The 22056-nt window shown below is 42.5% G+C and overlaps 1 protein-coding gene across 1 annotated transcript; it reads right to left on the reverse strand.

Annotated features, from left to right (window-relative positions):
- Positions 1-806: 806 nt before the first annotated feature.
- Positions 807-20423, reverse strand: coa1 (cytochrome C oxidase assembly factor 1). Its single transcript, XM_072363581.1, has 5 exons — positions 20340-20423; positions 9988-10095; positions 7813-7964; positions 7390-7466; positions 807-3677 (listed from the first exon to the last, which is right to left on the reverse strand). The coding sequence occupies exons 2-5, from the start codon at positions 10079-10081 to the stop codon at positions 3575-3577; spliced, it is 426 nt and encodes a 141-aa protein (XP_072219682.1). The 5' UTR covers positions 10082-10095; positions 20340-20423; the 3' UTR covers positions 807-3574.
- Positions 20424-22056: the final 1633 nt, after the last annotated feature.

Genomic DNA, 22056 nt, shown 5'->3' on the forward strand with positions numbered 1-22056 from the left:
TTCTGTTTTTTTCCCCTCAGGGTTCTGTGCTTGGACCGATTCTTTTTACTTTATACATGCTTCCATTAGGTAACATTATCAGACAGCATGGCATAAATTTCCATTGTTATGCTGATGATACTCAGCTGTACCTGTCTATGAAACCAGATGAAACCAATAGGTTGATCAGACTACAAGCCTGTCTTATAGACATAAAGACCTGGATGACTCAGAACTGTCTGATTCTAAATTCAGACAAACTGAAGTTGTTGCCTTTGGACCGGAGCGATTCAGGGAGAGACAATTGTTGGGAGAGCAGGGACTTGATATGGCTCAAACCACATATTGTTTAGGACCAGAATTGTCTAGACAATGACGAAGACGTAGTAGCATTCTCAGACAGCAGGTGCCAGACAGAGATTGGGTTTGGGCCACATACAGACAGAATGATATCAAGAGGTATAAGAATGTCTAACAAACTAAGGTCATTGGGAATTTCCGTGCATGCTGTCATGTACTCTGTGTCGTTTTGATCAATAAATTCCCCATAAGAGGCTGGAAGGGTGAGTCCAACTACTCTTTTCTCCACTCTCTAGGTATATTCTTGCTCTAGAATGGTATTTCCTTGGCTTCTAGTTCTACAGTGAGGAACAAGTTATTTTTAACCAGAATCTGTCCCTTGACACGCATAAAACTGGTTCCCACTTAATGTTTTGCACAAAAGAGCAGAGATAACATTGCAAACAGTGAGGGCCGGCAATGTAAAATGACACCAGCAAGCTGGAGCAGAGGCAGAATCAGACGCAGGTGCCATCTTACTCGTCGTTTTAATTAAATGTTGCAAACACATAACAGGAGAAAAGATGCAAATACACAAACTATTGGAGCACTGTCACAATAATATAGCATCTTTACAGACTTTACAGACAGATTTTCACAACAGACTAAGCTGCGATTGTGCAGATAATCTGTAAACATTTACAGATGACAGCCAGACATCACAAACATGACTCGTGGACACGTTTTCTCCACATTCACAGAGGAAGCTGTGGTTCATAAAGTCAAAGAAATTCCAGATTTGTGTTATTCACTCGGATTCACATTGACTAACACAGCTTCTGCCTCTCAGTTTGAAATTAAAATTAAATGGACTAGTTAAAAGATGATTCAGATTACAACATCAAACAGATTTTTTTATCAATTGCACCTGTCGAACTTGATGAAACTGAAGTCATTTAGTTATAAGTGAAGTTAACAACAAGACTGTCAGCTTATCAAAATGCCAGCATTGTGCTACACAATGAAATCAACAGCAAAGTAATCCAGGTGTCCTTTAAGATCAGTAACTCTCTATGAGCTCTCTCTCCCTTCAAATCCCAATGTTGAAGTAAAGAATTTGCAATCTGGTAAATATACACTGCTCAAAAAAAAAGAAAAGAAAAAAGGGAACGCCTAAACAACACAATGTAACTCCAAGTCAGTCACGCTTCTGTGAAATCAACCTGTCCAGTTAGGAAGCAGCACTGACTGTGAATCAGTTTCACCTGCTGCTGTGCAAATGGAACAGACAACAGGTGGAAATGAGAGGCAGTTAGCAAGACAACCCTATAAAGGACTGGTTCTGCAGGTGGTGACCACAGACCGTGTTCATCCTTTCTGGCTGATGTTTCGGTCTCTTTTGCATTTTGTCAGAGCTCTCACCCCTAGAGGTAGCATGAGGCGGTGTCTACAACCCACAGAAGTTGCTGAGGTAGTGCAGCTCATCCAGGATGGCACATCATTGCATCTGTGGCAAGAAGAGCATGGAGGAGATACCAGGAGACAGGCCAGTACACCAGGAGACAGGCCAGTACACCAGGAGACAGGCCAGTACACCAGGAGACAGGCAAGAACACCAGGAGACAGGCAAGAACACCAGGAGACAGGCAAGAACACCAGGAGACGGGCCAGTACACCAGGAGACGGGCCAGTACACCAGGAGACAGGCCAGAACACCAGGAGACAGGCCAGAACACCAGGAGACAGGCCAGAACACCAGGAGACAGGCCAGTACACCAGGAGACGGGCAAGAACACCAGGAGACGGGCAAGAACACCAGGAGACGGGCCAGTACACCAGGAGACAGGCAAGAACACCAGGAGACAGGCCAGTACACCAGGAGACAGGCCAGAACACCAGGAGACAGGCCAGAACACCAGGAGACAGGCCAGTACACCAGGAGACAGGCAAGAACACCAGGAGACAGGCCAGTACACCAGGAGACAGGCAAGTACACCAGGAGACAGGCCAGTACACCAGGAGACAGGCAAGTACACCAGGAGACAGGCCAGTACACCAGGAGACAGGCCAGAACACCAGGAGACAGGCCAGAACACCAGGAGACAGGCCAGAACACCAGGAGACAGGCCAGAACACCAGGAGACAGGCCAGAACACCAGGACACAGGCCAGTACACCAGGAGACATGGAGGGGGCCGTAGGAGGGCAACAACCCAGCAGCAGCTACCTCCTTTGTGTAAGGAGGAACAGGAGGAGCTCTGCCAGAGCCCTGCAAAATTACCTCCAGCAGGCCACTAATATGAATGTTTCTGTTCAAACTGTCAGAAACAGACTCCATGAGGGTGGTATGAGGGCCCGACGTCTACAAGTGAGGCTTGTGCTGACAGCCCAACACCATGCAGGGCGACTGGCGTTTGCCAGAGAACACAAAGATTGGCAGATTCGCCATTGGCGCCCTGTGTTCTTCACGGATAGGAGCAGGTTCACACTGAGCACATGTGACAGATGTGTCAGAGTCTGGAGACGCCGTGGAGAACGCTCTGCTGCCTGCAACATCCTCCAGCAGGACTGGTTTGGCGTGGGTCAGTAATGGTGTGGGGAGGCATTTCTTTGGAGGGCTGCAGTGAGGTACCCTGACTGCCATTAGGTACCGGGATGAGATCCTCAGACCCGTTGTGAGACCATATCCTGGTGCAGTGGGCCCTGGGTTCCTTCTGATGCATGACAATGCTAACCTTCATGTGGCTGAAGTGTGTCAGCAGTTCCTGCATGATGAAGGCACTGATGCTGTGGACTGGCCTGCCTGTTCCCCAGACCTGACTCGTTCCATCCACCAACACCACGGACTGTCCAGGAGTTGACTGACGCTGTAATCCAGGTCTGGGAGGAGATCCCTCAGGAGAACATCTGCCGCCTCATCAGGAGCATGCCCAGGCGTTGTAGGGAGGTCCTACAGGCAGGTGGAGGCCACACACACTACTGAGCCTCATTTTGACTTGTCTTGAGGAATTTCCACTCAAGTTGGATCAGCCTGTAATGTGATTTTCCACTTTTATTTTGAGTAGGATTCCAAATCCAGACCTCCATGGGATAATAATTTAGATTTACATTGATCACTTTGTTATTTTGTTCTCAACGCATTCCACTATGTAATGAAACATGAATTTCAACTGGAATATTTCATTCATTGAGAGATAGGAAGTGTTATTTTAGTGTTCCCTTCATTTTTTTGAGCAGTATACATTCATATCATGCTCATAATCTGTTTTGGTGTGGCAACTTTAATTTTTATTGTTCTTATTAGATCTTGGACCTGCTCATTGCCAATGGCCTATTTGTGTGTGCTCAGATGGTGGTGGATTTAACAGATCAATGGTCTGCCCCTCCCGAAGCTTTAGTACTGCCTGTTTCAGACTCCACCTGCAGGGAGAGACAAAAAGGTCGGCAGGGGTGCATAAAAAGCACTGAAAATGAAGGTCAGCAGAATCTGATACACTTAAACATCCTAAATGTGGACCTACTTGGGCATGACATTACAATCTTTGATTGTTTTACCTTTTTATAAAAACATTTTTAAGTAACAGGTATATACTGAATGTGGGCTTACAGTGCAGAAGGGTATTGACAGCCAAATGGGAGGGAAGAGTATTGAAAGGTAATGGCGTCAAAAATGCTGATTCATGATAACGTGCCTGCTGATGACGAATTGTGTCAAGAAACAAGAGGAAGACCAAGAAAAATAAAAGGATTCCTAACAGATGTTTTGCTTATGGCCCCTAAAACATTTATGCTCAATTACAATTCTTCCATTCATGTTTTACGTTCCAACAGTACCATCATGCAGCATTACGCACAATTGTAACTGCATTTTTTAAATGATTACAGCCACCAGAGATCCCCTCACACCCTATCAAATTATTGCTACAGTACAAACGCGCACTCTGATATATCATTTGAAAAGGGGAGTTTGATGGCTAATTCAGACTATAATGATAATATAAAGCATAATAATTGTGTGAGTTCTGACATTTGATTTCTTGCACAATCAATATAATTACGTGGTGTAGATGTGGTGTGTGAGAAGACAGAGTGTGTGTGGCGGTGTGTGCACAATGTCACTCTGAGTGTGCCTTGGTCCACAGTTCACTACATTCAATAAACTAAAACCATACTAAGTTAAAAATGTAGTCTTCGAAGATTATGCTGACAAGTATCTAAAACTGGCAGCCTATTTGATCTTTAGTCAGATTTCTAAAACTGATGACAATAATACTAGCTGTTAGTCATGTTAACATGGTTAACAGATTACATTCATAACTTTTATTAGGGGAAGACTGTCCTCTACATTCTGTCCTTGTCTGTCATATCTTCCTGTTTCTGCGGTCAACGCATGAATATGTAGATTTATTTTTTGTGTCTATACTAATATCTAAAACTACAGGATGATTTACAAAAATGTATCATTTGTCCTGTAAACATTTTTACATTTGGGTATCCACTTGTATGTGTGGACAATCCTTTGCATATTTTTGGGAACCCTTGAACATAATTGTGGATTATCTTTGCAGATTTCAAATATTGTTTGCAGATTAGCTGTGTTTAGACAAAAATAGAGGAAAGGCAGTAATTAGATAAAAAGTGTTAATCTTGGGTGTGTGCTACTTCTATAACAGAATTTGCAGCTGTTTTCTTTGCAGTTTTCTGTTGTCCAGAATTTTCTCCAGTTCCTATTGCGTCATAACTATTTTTAACTACATCATGTCATATTTTTTTTAAAATTTTTTTTTAATGTTTTATTCCTTATGGTTGCACCCAAACCCTCAGATGCTAATGTTAGCTCAGCACTAGCCCACTTATACTCCACCATAAATAAAAAGCTACAGGCTAAACTTGATGGGGCTCACACCATAGCAGGAAATTTCAACCAAGCATGCCTAAAGACTGTGCTACTGGAATTCCCGCAATATGTGAAAAGTGCTACCAGGGGGCAAAATACATTAGATTATGTTTATTGAAACATAAGCATGCAGACAGAGTAGTTCCCTTTCTACACCTGGGATTTTCAGACCACATGTCATCTCTCCTCATTCAGCCTATACTCCCCTCAGGAGGAAAACAAGCCTGACATAAAGTCTATTACAACCTGGCCAGAGGGGGCTCTTGCACAGCTACAGCAATGCTTCACAAGCACTGATTGAGACATTTTTGCACATCCGGACTGAATACACCCAAACTGTACTGTTTTACTTCACAGTTTGTATAGACAGTTACTGTGAATACGAATGTCAGGGTTTTTCCAAATCAGAAACCTTTGATGAACAAAGCAGAGCAGACTCGTCTCAAAACCTAAGACGCTGGATCCGGCCCAGTACAGCTCAGCCAGAACCTACCTGAAGAAATCAATCAGGTAGGTTAAATTAGAGAAAAACCTAAAGGATAAAAGACAACTTCATTGACAACGATCCTAGGGTTAGGGTTAGGGTTATGGCAGGGAAAAAAGCACATAAGGGTGGTAACTCCACGCTCACCAACACAGATAGCAAAGGGACTCAACTGTTTCTCTGCTAACTTCAAGGTCAAAAGACCAACATCGGATGTGCTTTTTCCAGCCTCCTTCCACCCTCTCACAATGCAGTAGTGGGAGGTAAGGCAGGTGCCCAGATCAATGAACACAAGACAGGTTGACGGCCCAGACAGAGCCGCACGCCTTAAAGCCTGTGATTTTTTTCATCTCTTTCTCAACAGGGATCCCTGGCGTGGTGGTGCTCGTTGTCCCCTCTTTTCTGTCCTTTCAACTCCAGATGGTCACCCTTCCTGAGTATGGTTCTGCCAGAGGTTCCTTTCTGTTAAAAGGGAGTATTTTCTTCCTATTGTTGAGGCAATAATAGTGCATGCTCAGGTTGGGGTTTGAATCGAAAAAAACATTTCGATGAAATCTGTACCTGGAAAAGTACTCAAAGAATGTGCTGACCATCTTGCAGCTGTATTCACAAACATCTTCAACCTATCCCCTGCCCAAGATGTCAATCCATCCTATTTGAAGACCTCCATCATCATCCTGGTCCAAAGAGCCCCCCCCCAAGCAGTCTAAATGACTATCTGCTGGTGACACTCACCCCTGTAATTATGAAGTGCTTTGATTGACAGGTTTGATGGATGACACCATCGCCATAGCTCTGCATATGGTCTTGAACCACCTAGAAAGCAGTGGAGGATATGTGAGGATGTTCTTTGTTTATTACAGCTCAGTATTTAGTGCAATTATTCCAGACATCCTCACCAGAAAGCTATCTGACCTTGAACTTGCCTCTTACAAACCGACCACAGATAGTGAAGCTTGGTCCCCACACATCCTCAACTCTCACCCCCCGCGCTGGCTCCCCACAGGGTAGTGTGTTGAGTCCTCTACTCTTCTCACTGTATACCCACAACTGCACCACTAAACACCCCTGTAACACCATCATAAAGTTTGTGACAGATTGTGAAACATTGTTCTCACCCTGGTCACTCACTGTTTAAACTGATGCACTCAGGGAGATGTTACAGGTAGCTAAAGTCAAGGACTAACACATACAGGAACAGCTTCTTCCCCCAAGTGATAACAGTTTTAAATGATTAAGCTAAATTTTCCTAATTATTATACAGATTATTCTGATGCACAGCAGTCATCTGTATTATTTAACGCTTTATCATTCACTTAAGAATGGGATTTATTGATATAGCATGCATCTTTGCAGAAAGGATGTGTGAATGGTTGCAATGATAAAGAGTGAGATGCATTAATGTATAAGTGAGGGCATATCTGTGTTTGAAAAGAATGATGTGTGAGATGTGCTTTTATTGAATGGGGGTGTTTGCAATGAGGCACCATTCTGGAGCAGCTCTCCCATGTTGTTGTATTTAAATGCAATGAAGATAAAGGTATTTTATTCTATTTTCTAACCAACTAAACCACCAAAGTTCAGAAGAAATCTTATGGTGGCTATTTACTGGAGCAGGTCGACAGCTAATCTGGTCCAACAACTACAAAAAGTAGTACTTGTCTTGAACTCTTGTTTTAAAATGCCCCATGAAAATATCTAGTTCACAATAATCACATCAGGATCAAAAATCAAGAATAGAATGTACTAACTTGTGGGTATCTGGTTCTCTAAGTGAAGAAGTATACAGGTAACCTCCAGTTTTTGACCCTGTGACAGGTATCTTTATCTGCAATTCAAACATATATACACACAATCAGAAAGGGAGGCATGAATACTTTACAAAACTTTATTATTACCGAGATAGGAAACTGGCTTCATCACTCATCCAGAATTACAAAAGAAAGAAGTCACACAGCATAAAGTAGGCAATAAAAGACTGTTACAACCACAGCAACCCTAACAAATACTGCAAAAGGTTTAGTTCATGGCCACTAACTTAAAATGCAATGGGAGATATAATTTAGTCCCCTGAGCCTATGCAGAAAATAAACACTGGTATAACCCACAGGAGATAGAGTTGTAAGCAGCTGATGAACAGAACAACTCATTTTGAGGATTTTCAGAAACAGCACCTGTGCAGTATGCTGATTTACAAGGTTGTGTCTGTCAGTCAGATGGATATTGTGGACTTTTAAAGGTGGAGCTCCGAGGCTCTCCATGGCAAATGGACATGCTTCCAACTCCTGCACAGCCAGTCTGTGGTAGTCAGACTCAGCAAATTTCTCTGATTGAACAGCAGACAGAAAGGTATCAGTAAGTGTGTCGAAAAATAACTGCATAAAAATATGTATAGTAATAATAATAATAATAATTAGAATAGGAAAAAGAAGAAAAAAATTTAAATGTAGTAGTACAATATGAGAGCATCTAATGTAATGATAGGAGTGGTCCATTAAATAATAAATCTGTAAAAGAATAAATGAATGAGAAAATCCAAAGAACAATTACAAGAATAAATATTTGATAAACATCTGTATAACTCCATTCTTTTTAGGATTTAATTTTTTGCTTTTGGCATTTATCAGTAATTCTGCTTGCCATTGTATATTGGATTAGCTTTGTAGTTAGTCAGCACTGCTTTTACTATTTACCTACTCTGCACTACTCTGAAAAATTGTAGTGCAAGTGTAATTGTCAGGTCCTGGTCTTTAACTTGATCCGGCCTTCCTGCCGGTTTCGTCCACGCCTGATGCCTCGCCCACCCACCCCTTTTCGTTCACGCCTGATGCCTAGCCCACCCACCCCATTTTTGGAACGTCTGGCAGCCGTTTCTTGAGGAGGGGGCTATGGGCGTCGTCAGGGGTGGGCGGGGTGGGGAAAGCCTTGACCTTTCCGCCTATGGAAGCCCAGGTGGGCTCATCACTGTCCGGGCCCATGGAGGCTCAGGTAACCTCACGCCGTCGCCGGTGGGAGCCCAGGCGGACTCACCGCTACTTGTTGCCAGTGGGGACCCTGGTTAACCCACGGCGGACTCCACCTCGGCTCATTGCCCTGAAGGGGCGGCCGGGTTGCCGGAGATCAGGCCGTCCACCAGACAGTCTCCGGCGCTGGGGATCGGGACCCGGCTTTAGGTCCTTCAGAGCCCCTCCCTCCCACCCTCGTTGGATGTCTGGGAGCCATCCTTGAGGGGGGGGGGGGGGGGGGGGGGGGGGGGGGGGGGGGGGGGGCTCTGTCACAGTCTGCTATAGAAGTTTATGTTATGTCACAGTTTGTTTAATCATGGTTTCAGTTATGTTCTAGTCCTGTTTTTCCCCTGCCACCTCGGTTCACTCAAGTCGCCTGGCTCATTGTTCACAGCTGCACCTCATTCACTGATCACTCCCTCCACAGTATTTAGTCTTCTGGTTTCCTTTCAGTCACTGCAGAATCCTTACCTCACTATCCCTTCATGCTTCCATGAAAAAGATTAGTTTGATTGCCAGCCTCATAGCCGTTTAAGATAGCCATAGTCAGTGTTTTTTCATAGCCTGGTTTTGTTAGTGTCTTTTTTTTTATGTTAAGTATTTTTGATAATCCGGCTCTGCCGCGCCTTTTGTTCCTGCTCCCCGTTTTGGAAATAAACCTTCTGATTTTTGGAAAAGAACTGCATCTGGGTCCCTTCTCGCACCACGCACCGTGACAGTACAGATGCAGACCGGGATACATATTGATCTCCACACAGCAAGTCTGACAAGTTCCTTAATTAAGCCATTCAAACTGCAGCTGTGATGTGCTGTTTACACCTCGCAATATCACACACTGTGGATGATTTGCTCACAAGCAGACAGCTCAGAGCATATCAGTTCACATCTGGCACATTAGAACACATTTTCACATGCATCTTGAGTGACCAGTTACATGGGGAGGCCATGGCACAGCCGTTAAATGTCATCCAGAATGTTGGTGGTTCACTCTTTCCTTTGAGCTACAGCCATGCCATTCGGGGCAATGAGAGTCCTCAGTATCCCAAAGAAAATTTGACATGTGGAGGGTGGGGATCAAAATACCAACTTTCTGATTGGAGGAAGATCACTTTAGAAACAAAGAGCACTTTAATCACCGGTTCCATTGCTGCCACATTAAATGATTTCAGTCATTTAAGGACTTAGGAATACTAATGCGGCCCATACACAACATCGCTGGTTTGGTTGTTGAGTAATTTAAGAATGATTTAAGAGTAAGCAATGCTAGTTGTTACAAAACAAAACTTCTGCTGAACTAGAAGCATCGGTTAACTAAACACACACACGCACAACATTTGTACTCACTCTGCAGCAGACAGTACATGGTGCCAATCCCCCCACCGGTCAGCACAGTAGTGAAGATGGTGAGCTTTTGCAGCTGACTTGTAGAAACCCTCATTGTTGTGTTTGTCCCTGCAAAGAGTGACACAGATCTGTTTAGTGTGTTGGAAAGCATGAAAGTGTATACATTTTTAAATAGAGGTGAAACGTTCATTTAGAAAATCAAAATCAGAAATCATAACAGGAACTAGAAATATCTCTTTTCTTGACCCCCATATTAAAGGCCTTACTTAATAGTAGACAGTAGAGATTGACTGATATGGGCTTCAAATTTTGTTGTTAAATTTCAACAATTTAACACAAAAAAGACAAAATGCTTAATTTAAATTCAGAGTAATTACGTATGCAAAAACTGAGTGTACAGGGACCCCGTATAAAAAGACTACTCGTACAGTCTGATAAATCAGAACAGATTGAGTAAGCAGGTTATATGATTATTTCTCACTGTCTGGAATACAAATGTTCCTCACTGATGCCATGGCATGCGTTTCCATTTTTTTCTGGCTTATCTGCAGTCTTAAAATGATGTGTTACGACCACATACTTATAAGAGGTATACACGTTTCAGTCGTTTTATGCTGAGGGAACTAATTTTATCTAGTAGTCTCAAATCCTCGCTTGTGACACTTCTTTCAACCCCCTTTTTACTCACATGCCACAGTTAAGAATTTACTTTCATGGTTAATTTCTCTAGGCAGTAAGCATCAATAGGAGCTAGAGCGTGCATGCTATCCACTGTGAACATTTTAAAATTAAATCAAATTAAATTAAAAAAAGAATACTTCATTGATCCCGAAGGGAAATTATATTGTTCCAGTATTCTTTTAAAGTTCATTAAGGAATCATTATAAGCTTTCATTATGAACAGTTATTGCTTCTGGCAGGAAGGACCTCCTGTATCTTTCTGTATTGCAGCAGAGCTGTCACTAACATGATGTTATGATGAGGATGGTCAGTGTGTTTCTTATGTTCACCAACTTGTGCAGCATTCTTCTTTTAACACTTAGGTCTGGGGCTCCTGAGCAGTCCCCAGCACAGAGCCAGCCTTCTTTATCAGTTTGTTCAGTTTCTTTCAGTCTCTGGTTTTGATGCTGCTGCCCCAACAGATGCTGCAAAGCAGACTGCACTCTCCACAACAAACTTGTAGAAGATATACAACATATTGGTGCAGACATTGAAGGACCTTAGCTTCCTCAAGAAGTACAGTCCATTATGTCCATTCCTGTAGACAGCCTCAATGTTCCATTTCCAGTCTAATCTGCTGTCCAGGTAAACCCCCAGCTAGCTATGTTCTTTACACACCTGTCCATAGACCGCTTTTGGCTGATTCTTGGTCCTCATAAAATCCAATCTTCTCCTCTTTTGTTTATTTGTTTAAGATGAGAGGATTGTTCTCACACCATGTCAAAAAGTGACACAAAGTTACTTAATTATCATACTGCAGTCACCTAGTGCAAAAGCATGAGATTTTTTAGGTACTAGAACAACGCAGGATATCTTCCACAGCACTGTCTCCGTTGGCTTGCATTACGTTAATGCCACAAGTAACACGGTGGGTCCAGACTTGTAACAAATGTTAGTGTGTTACAAGTCTTCGCTAACCAGAACTGGACACCCAGACAGGGATTTGAACATCCCACCCCTTAGGTTCTCTCTGTCATGTTCTTTAATTTTAGCCATTTCCTTTGAAATGTTGGCAAACCTGCTAACATAGACAAAGAGCCCAGAGATGTCTAGTTAACATATGGGCTACATATTCCCCATTGTTGTAGCTTCTCTGGCTAACACATGACTTATTGAGCACATGGTCACAGCCGCCATCTTGTGCTCTCACCATCACATGATCACAGTTGTCATTTTGTGTCATGTTCCTCCCCTCTTCTCCCACACCCATACATGCTCACACACACACACGTCCACACAAACACAGAGACTAATGGTCTGTCTCCCATCTTCTGTTTAATTTGTACATAGTATTAACCAAGTAGACAAAAGATTTCATTGATGAAAGAACCAATGATTTAATCATTGTGCCAATTTTAATTAATTATATTGTACCATTTTAAAGGAGAAGGGGTCTGTGGTTATTATGTATGTTCACTGTATTTAACGAGTGGTTCGCGCTCAAATTCTTAGCCTTCATATCGCATTTGTACGTGTCATATGTGTCTGATACTGATACTGGGTTTTGGTTATTCGCTTCCGACTTGTGTCAGTGGTACCCTATAGGTCATTACTATTGTTAATAATTTTGCTGAATTAAGTGTTTTTGGGCACTTATAACTATTTGCTAATAACTAATCCAGTTCCTGATTGATCCTCAACACTGCATTCTCAATATTCTTTTCATGTGCTTCTGAAAGGTCCAAGCTCGTCTTTTTTGTTTACTAGTAGTTTCATATTTCACACCAATATCAAATGAAGACCTGATCTGTATGTCTTTCACTCGTTTTTCCATCTTACTCATGTCTAACAGCTACGCTGTTCCCTCGTCAAATCATCAGGGATTTGGGATCTTATTTCAGGCTTTGGTTGGCATTTGGAAAGTTCAATTAACTCATAACTGGTTTTCACTGTAAGACATATTATATCACTTCCCGCTAGCACTATATTTCTTCTTATAGTAACATATCTCATTGCAAAATCCATGATTAACTTTTTCTTGATCTTGTTTTTCGACATGTTTGTACTTTTCTAGCGATGTGTCTAAATGACTACCAGCTCTCCTGCTTTCACTTTCCATTAACCAGATTTTTAGCTACTCCTCTGCCTCCTTTAGCAATAATGGTACCTTGCATAGCTAATCCCGCTAGCTGTGCCTTAGCAGGCCTCACGCAGACGAGACCCCAGTCCGGCTGGGTGACGACCAGGAAGAGGAGGTATAGCCTTAAAGTCAAGCCTGTGGTTCACCACCATCCTGTCCACGTTTCTAATAGATTTTCACCAGCTCCATTGTCAGCTCCATAGCCAGAAACATGGCATTAGAGACTCCAGCAACCATAGTCAAATGTATTTCAGGGACCAGAGTGGTCAGCAAACTGCTGGCTAAGGATAAATGTATACAGTAAGATTGTTACTCATGTCAGCAGCAATGACACCTGATTACATCAATGAGAGGTCACTAAAATGAATGTTACATCAATGTATAACAATGCCAAAACAACACTTCCTCTGGACCCCTGCCAAATCTGACCAGTGATGGCATGTTTACCGGCATATCAGTCTTCTACAGCTGGCTGTCTCGGTAGTGTCCAGCAAACAATGTGGGCTACAAAGATAATTGGCAATCTTTCTTAGGAAACCTGGTCTGATTATCCACCCCACATTGACAGGGGTGACTCCTATATCTAGAAATATGGTCAGATTTATTAGTCATCCAAAAACATGACAACCCAGGGTTGAGACCAGGATGCAGAGTTGTAGTCTAACACACTTCTCTGCGGCTTCCCATCTGATGCTGCCCCCCAATCAAAAAACACAAAAGGAGCAAATCCTCTTGTGCAAAATTTTTTTTAAACAAAAACGACACGGACACAACCGGCGCATGTTTAATAAGTTAAACTTACAAGTAGTCTCCTTTGTCTGCGGCGCTCTGCTCTCCTTCATGAAACAAAGAAGTATCGATTTTTCGCCTCCTGACTCTCTTAATATCACCGTCATGCAGACCATGAACACGATGGCCTCCTCGCTCTCCATATTAGCTTCTTGGTGGTGTTGTTTTCTTCTCTCCTTACTTTTCGCAGGGTTTTATTTTCTTGTTGTGTGTGGCGCTAAAGTAACACGTCTGTCGCAGACGGTTGCGTCACATCAGTCCCTGTCAAGGTCCCCGATTCAATTGCGAATGCAAAATGAAGGGCAGTTCTGAAACAAAATTCAAGGTTCTTAGAACGTCTCTGTCCGAATGCCGTTTCACGGAAGTCACATCTGTAGGAACACTGTTAGGTTACAAGGCAACAGTGATTGCCTATTAACCTAACGGCGTTTCCGTCTGGTCTAGTTAGGAAAAAACTGATAAGAAAGGCTTCTATGGTACAGAAACGGATTTTAGATTTTTTTGGAAAATCACCGCCCGCCTAAAAAACGTCAACTTTACCGGCAGCTCCAGCCCCAACCTGGTGTGACTGGATAACACAAGCCTTTCCAGCCCACATCCAATTTCAAATTCCCTGCATGCGTTGTGGTAATGAAACTTTCTCAAGTTCTGTGACACCAGCTTGGTTTTCTAGATGGAAGTGGCTTCATTATGTGGAAGAGACTGACCACGTTTTGTGTTTTCTCTGCCTAAAGGCAGTCGAAAAAAACTCATACCTAGAGACAAATCTAAGAAGGGCAACCCCTTTGTAAATGGCGGCTTTTCAAACTGGCGTAAAACCACTGAAAAATTTTGTGATCACGGGAAATCAGAGCTGCACACTGTGGCAATACAAAAGTTGGCTGCTTTGGATGACATTCCCATAGATGCTCGCTTAACTAGCATTTTTGACAGAAAGCAGGAAACAGCTGAACACTGTTTGGAGCTCCTCTTCAGGACCATCCGATTCCTTGGAAGCAAGGGACTTGCCTTCCGGGATTACACAACTCGGGACGGAATACTATATGAGCCGATGCTGGAAAGCAGTTATGATCTCCCAGAGGAAAGGAAGTGGATAGAGGGAAGAGACAACTGGATGTCAGACATTATACAAAATTAAATAATTCAAATGTTTGCCCATGCTATCCAGAGAGTTGTTGTGCGATCATCCCACTGTCGATTTTAAGGTCTCACAGCTGATGCTACGACTGACATCAGCACCACTGAGCGGTTCTCTGGCAGTCTGAAATATGTTGACAGCAACTTGGAGCCTCACTGTCTTTTTAGAATTTTATAACGCCCCAGACAGAACTGGAGAAACTCTTTTCAGTTGCATTAAGGATGTTTTTCTAAGATTAAACATCCTATTGAAAGCATCGCAGGATTTTGTTTTGATGGAGCAGCAAATATGTCTGGGTATTTTTTCAGGTGTGCAAGCTGGGCTTAAAGAAGCAAACCTGCAGTCACTTCATGCACATTGCAGCAACCACTCACTGGACTTGGTTCTCCAAGAAGCGGCACGTGAAGTGAGTCTTGTGGCAGATACTTTGAACTTTGTTAAAGGTGTCTCCACAGTGATAAGAGAGTCGTTAAAGTGAAAACAGCCCAACTAATTGCTTCTTGGTTGTGATGAGGTTACTGTGAACATCTAGGGCCTTTGACCGATGAGGTGGTGTATCTGTCCATCAGACGCGTCACTGCATTCCATGAGCTGAAGGATGACAAGAGTGCCCATGTCACAAAAGGGTGTGTTATAGTCCAAGATGTGGCATCATGTTTGACAAAGCTCCAGACACAAACACAGAGGCAGAAAACCTGATGGATTATATGTCTGTGCCTACCCATCTCCGTAGCCTCATCGGAGCGCACTCTCCTCCTTGTGTCAGTTAAAAACATGGGTACGCAGCACCCAAAGACGGACACACCTTTCCCTGATGTATGCCCACATGGACATAATGATCTCTCTGGACATTCGCCCCCTAATGAGAGATTTTATCCAGGACCCCAGAGTGCGCCTCAACTTTTGGACACATTTGATTTCATTTATGCCATGTAAGCAAGCTAATATGTTTGTAGAAGTATGTTGGTGGTAGGGATGAAGATTGAAAGGTTCGGAGTTTCTGTGCTCTGCTCAATGACGTGAGGAGTTTCTGTGTTCTGCTCAATGACGTGAGGAGTTTCTGTGTTCTGCTCAATGACGTGAGGAGTTTCTGTGCTCTGCTCAATGACGTGAGGAGTTTCTGTGTTCTGCTCAATGACGTGAGGAGTTTCTGTGTTCTGCTCAATGACGTGAGGAGTTTCTGTGTTCTGCTCAATGACGTGAGGAGTTTCTGTGTTCTGCTCAATGACGTGAGGAGTTTCTGTGCTCTGCTCAATGACGTGAGGAGTTTCTGTGCTCTGCTCAATGACGTGAGGAGTTTCTGTGTTCTGCTCAATGACGTGAGGAGTTTCTGTGTTCTGCTCAATGACGTGAGGAGTTTCTGTGTTCTGCTCAATGACGTGAGGAGTTTCTGTGTTCTGCTCAATGACGTGAGGAGTTTCTGTGCTCTGCTCAATGACGTGAGGAGTTTCTGTGTTCTGCTCAATGACGTGAGGAGTTTCTGTGTTCTGCTCAATGACGTGAGGAGTTTCTGTGTTCTGCTCAATGACGTGAGGAGTTTCTGTGCTCTGCTCAATGACGTGAGGAGTTTCTGTGTTCTGCTCAATGACGTGAGGAGTTTCTGTGCTCTGCTCAATGACGTGAGGAGTTTCTGTGCTCTGCTCAATGACGTGAGGAGTTTCTGTGCTCTGCTCAATGACGTGAGGAGTTTCTGTGCTCTGCTCAATGACGTGAGGAGTTTCTGTGTTCTGCTCAATGACGTGAGGAGTTTCTGTGTTCTGCTCAATGACGTGAGGAGTTTCTGTGTTCTGCTCAATGACGTGAGGAGTTTCTGTGTTCTGCTCAATGACGTGAGGAGTTTCTGTGCTCTGCTCAATGACGTGAGGAGTTTCTGTGCTCTGCTCAATGACGTGAGGAGTTTCTGTGCTCTGCTCAATGACGTGAGGAGTTTCTGTGTTCTGCTCAATGACGTGAGGAGTTTCTGTGTTCTGCTCAATGACGTGAGGAGTTTCTGTGTTCTGCTCAATGACGTGAGGAGTTTCTGTGTTCTGCTCAATGACGTGAGGAGTTTCTGTGCTCTGCTCAATGACGTGAGGAGTTTCTGTGTTCTGCTCAATGACGTGAGGAGTTTCTGTGTTCTGCTCAATGACGTGAGGAGTTTGTGCTCTGCTCAATGACGTGAGGAGTTTCTGTGCTCTGCTCAATGACGTGAGGAGTTTCTGTGTTCTGCTCAATGACGTGAGGAGTTTCTGTGTTCTGCTCAATGACGTGAGGAGTTTCTGTGCTCTGCTCAATGACGTGAGGAGTTTCTGTGTTCTGCTCAATGACGTGAGGAGTTTCTGTGCTCTGCTCAATGACGTGAGGAGTTTCTGTGCTCTGCTCAATGACGTGAGGAGTTTCTGTGTTCTGCTCAATGACGTGAGGAGTTTCTGTGTTCTGCTCAATGACGTGAGGAGTTTCTGTGCTCTGCTCAATGACGTGAGGAGTTTCTGTGCTCTGCTCAATGACGTGAGGAGTTTCTGTGCTCTGCTCAATGACGTGAGGAGTTTCTGTGCTCTGCTCAATGACGTGAGGAGTTTCTGTGCTCTGCTCAATGACGTGAGGAGTTTCTGTGCTCTGCTCAATGACGTGAGGAGTTTCTGTGCTCTGCTCAATGACGTGAGGAGTTTCTGTGCTGGCAAGGCTACATGGTGAGAAGGAACCTGTGTGGGTATCTCTTGCCTCACTAAACACAGACATAACTCCACTTACAGCTGATGAGATTACCATTATAGGAGAAACATTTCTTGTGCTCGCTCCTTTCCATCAAGCTACAGTGGAGTTGTCTGAGGAGAAAAGAATTTCAGGATCAAACGTCATCCCCATGATGAAAATGCTAAATCATGCACTTGCACACAGGCATACACTTTCATGAACGCCTTCGGCGACGACTCACATACACTGCTTCCAATCTGGAGTCATTAAGTGTGTTGACCCTATCAACACTTCTGGACCCCAGATTTAAAACACTTCGTCCAAGTGGGGGAAGCAGTCAATAGGCTGAAAATGGAATGTGCAGCCGTAATTGAGGTCCAGAGACACCTGGCTGAAACCAACATACCAATATCCCAGGATCCTTTACAGTAGTGGTCTAACCAACAGTACACATACCCAAACCTCTTCTTGCTGTCCCTTCAATTTTATTCTCTTTTCAAAAGCTGGAGAAGTTGTATCCAAAAGACGTAATCGTTTGAATGCAAACACTCTCGGAGCAATGTTTTTCCTGACTCAAAAGACAAGTACATAAGCATCATCACATTTTCACGTTATGACACACGTTCACGTCATTTATTGACAGTATATTTTAATCTTAAATAATACTAGAAAAAAAACTGTGAACAGCAGTGAACATGCTGAAAAGCTGAATGGGGTTAGCTGACCAAAAAAATAAAAAATGCTGAAAAATAGTGAAAATTTAGCAGAAGTCAAGTGAATAATAGTTCAAATGGCTTCAGTGTAATATACAGCAGGGAGTGGAAGAGTGATGTCATCAGTGACAGCAATGTTTGTCAACAGCTGCAGCTTAAAGAGTTCTCTCCCAGTCAAACCAGCAGAAATGGCTGAATGGCTACTATGACCTCATGTGAGAAAACTGTACGAGTGAGGAAATTTTAAGAATGTAAGAACCTATCTCTGGTGTCATACTACACTTTCCATTGGAGTTAGTGAGAGAATTTGAAACATTTCTCTTGCTTCAAGGCTCATAGCTGAAATTCTGTAAATGTGAGCTATTTAGTAGTTACATCAGCTGAAAGAGGACAAGTGTACCTACATTTTAAGGTAGAATTTGTTTGTCTGAGTTAAACAGTATGAAAGTTAGAGGAATTTATTTGAATATCAGAAAAAGCTGAAAATGATCAGTCTGCCACTCTAATCTTCTCATTCATCAAAATCAAGAAGGAGCAAAAATGTTCATGTTTTTTTAAACTGTCATATTTCAAAATTGGCTTAATATTTGAAAATGCTGAACCATTTGGTAATAGCTGAATGTCTTGTGACCCGTTTAAAGTTTGAATTGTGTGTCCAGCTGAAAGTATGCAGAAGTAGTTAAGTTAAAAAGAGACGGAAGAGTTGAAAGCATTTCCCATTCATTTGAATGACGGGAAAATTTGAATAAAAGGTCAACATTTTTAAAAGTATAAACACCAAAAGATATAGCATAAATCTCCTGAACGAGCTGAAGGTTTTGAGAGCAAAACCGTTTAAATCACTGAAAGTATGCAGGAGTGGTTAAAGTCCCAAACATGTACGGAAGAACTAAGATGTTGGAATAATAATAAATTAATCAGCATTCTCACAATTATTGTATACTCATTGAATCAGTATATCAGTTCAGTCTCTCAACTAGGTTGCCTGCAATGATGTTTAAGATCCAGCAGGTGTCAGCACTGAGCAACACAGTGACACAGTACCAACACGGTATCAATACACTTTGGGTAATGTGCCGCTTCACGAGGCCTCATCTACCCATCACTACTGGTCATATTAAAACCTGTATCACATGTGCTCTCTTCCATTCAGTTTAGACACACTGAAACACATGAGTACACATTAAAACATACTGTAGTGTGTTATGTCCCTGTCACTTAGACAGCTTAGCTCATACCCAGGGTGCAAACAGTTGGGACTGAGGGATGAAATTAAGAATGTGGGCCAGCTACATCAGTGAGTGATGCGTTATAAACCTCACTGTGTATTCCCATCCATCCCTCTTTCCACTCGGACCACAATTATGCTTTGTCTGCTTCTCCCACTGTTCTAAAGGCCAGACTTAGTGAAGCTCTGGCTCGAATGGAGAGTCTGGAGCGCGAGAAGAGTAGTAGCACGCGAAGGGTCAACAAAACTGTGCACGCTCTTCTCCAGGATGTGAGGGAGAAAAACCTCATAAATGAAGAGCTGAAAGACAGGCTTGAATTTAAATAAAGATCTGAATACACCTGAACGTTTTCTGGGTTCTTTTCGTTTAATCTATGTCTGTCTGTCTGACGTTTGACAAACAAACCTCGTGAAAAGAGCTTTACAACTGAGTGATTTATGATCACTTTTATTGTGTAGAAACACCGTTCCTCCATCGATGTAATGTAGGAGCGAGTGTCTCTGTACCAAGATGACCGCCCTGTAGACACACACCTCTGGTGAGCAGAAGCAGTCAATGTGGCGTCTGTGTATGTCTATGGTGCTGACGACGAAACTCTTACATTCATCTGTAATTTGCTGCAACTTCTCATGGAATGTTCGTGCGAAAACGTGCGTACTAAAATGTAAAAAGGTGAACATCAAATACTAAGGGTGACTGAGCATACTTTGACAGTATCATTGAACTTTGGGAGCTTTTAATCTTCCAATTCAAATGACGTGATAAAGTTAAATTCCATATAGTTTGCTCATAATATGTTTTTGTATAAAAGCCTGTTTTCAACAGCGTTTGGACTTCTGCTGCAGCTTCTTTTTGTTATGGTCGAACGTGCGTTGTATCGCGTCTTTACAAATACACCTTACAATCATCTTTCCTTAACGTTGTGACTTCTTTCTTTAGATCGATTAAGAGTGGATTTGCGAAAACTTTTCGAATATCCCACCGCACCCCGTGTCTGAAAACGGTCTCACCTTATACCGTTGGTCATGGATCATTTAGTATCGGCTGTGGGACAGAACGCTTCTGTCTGCCTCTTCTGCCTGACTCTTCTTCTTCTTCTTTGATTTTTAATGGCAGCTGGCATCCTTGGTGTTGCATATGCCGCCATCTACTGGACTAAATTTCTTTTTTTTCTATTTCTTCTTTTCTATATTCTTTTAATTATTCCAGTAGTTACCAGGAATCTTATTGTTATTCTCCTGCCTTCTTTAGACTTAGCAGATTCTACTATATTTTTAAAATTACATTCTCCTATTCCTGCCTTCTGCAGCCCTATCTTCATTACTTCCCTCTCCCTTCCATATCTGGGACATGCTATCATCACATGTTCCACTGTCTCCCTCTCCCCACAGCTACACTGCCCAGTTGGATGTTTCCCCATTATCTTAAGTGTTTTATTAAATTTACAATGTCCTATTCTTATTCTGCTAATAATGACTTGTTCTCTCTGTTCTGTCCATAACACCCTGCCTCTCTTGCTACACTTTGTAATTTATATAAATGTCTTCCTTTTTCCTTCCTGATTCTTCCAATATTGATTCCACTGATTGTTTATTTCTTTCCATACTAAAATTTTAACTTCTGTTTTTGATAATTTTACTTTCATTTCCACCACCTCTTTCTTTACTGCATCCTTAGCAGCTTTGTCTGCTTTTTCATTTCCTTTTATTCCTACATGAGCTGGTACCCACATGAACACTCTTTCCCTCCCCTGTTGCATTAACCTGGATGTTTTTAACTGTATTTCATAGAAAATTTCCTGATGTGTTTTTGCTGTTCCGCTTTTAATACTTAAGAGTGATGAAAATGAATCGCTACATATAACTATTCTCCTATCCCTCACATCCTCCATCCATTCTATTGCTATCAATATTGCACATAATTCTACTGCATATATACTTAAATGATCTGATGTTCTTCTTGAAATTGTCTTATTATAAATGGGAACCACCATTGCTGCTGCTGTTACTCCTGTTGCCTGTTCTTTGGACCCATCTGTATATATATACACATATTCTCCATATTTTTCCTCCACATAGTTATAAAATTCCTGCACTAGATCTGCTGTTTTATTTCTTTCCTTGATGTTCCACATGTTTAAGTCTACATTTGTTTCTTGTAACATCCATTTTGGTATTACTGTCCACAGAACTGTTGGGCTGAATTCCACATGTTGTATTTTTAGTTGTTCTGCTAAACCCTCACTGACCCACCCCAAAACTCGTTTTTTCCTCCTTCCCCTTTTCCCAGCACATCTCCAGAACTCTCTTTGCTGGATGTTCTTCTTTGTGTCCTTTTAAATTTATCCAATAGTTGGCTATCAGCTGTTTTCTTCTGAGCCATAGTGGCATTTCTCCTGCTTCAACCTGTAGTGAACATATTGGTGCTGTTTTTATTGCTCCGAGACAAGTTCTTAATGCTCTGGCTTGGATTATGTCTAATTGCGAGAGGACTGATTTTGCTGCCGATCCATATCCTACACTGCCGTAATCTATTCTAGACCTTATTAATGCGATGTATATATATTTTAATGCTGTAAAATCCGCACCCCACTCTAACCCAGCCAAACATCTCATAATATTCAATACTCCCTTACTTTTCTCCACTATTCCCTTAACATGCTCCCTCCATGTTAATCTAGAATCCATTATCATTCCTAAGAATCGAAAGCTGTTTACTCTCTCTGAT

The sequence above is a fragment of the Leuresthes tenuis genome, unplaced genomic scaffold (genome assembly GCF_036924035.1).
Source record: "Leuresthes tenuis unplaced genomic scaffold, fLeuTen1.0.hap1 SCAF_14, whole genome shotgun sequence".
Lineage (NCBI taxonomy): Eukaryota > Metazoa > Chordata > Actinopteri > Atheriniformes > Atherinopsidae > Leuresthes > Leuresthes tenuis.

Bases quoted from the DNA above. Each gene is read 5' to 3' on its own strand.
- coa1 (XM_072363581.1), bottom strand. From the start codon at position 10,081: ATGAGGGTTTCTACAAGTCAGCTGCAAAAGCTCACCATCTTCACTACT. The intron at 7,467-7,812 runs GTGCTGTTTCTG...TTTGAATTGCAG, and splicing joins TAAATCAGCATACTGCACAG to ATAAAGATACCTGTCACAGG. The intron at 3,678-7,389 runs GTTAGTACATTC...CTCTCCCTGCAG, and splicing joins AGAGAACCAGATACCCACAA to GTGGAGTCTGAAACAGGCAG.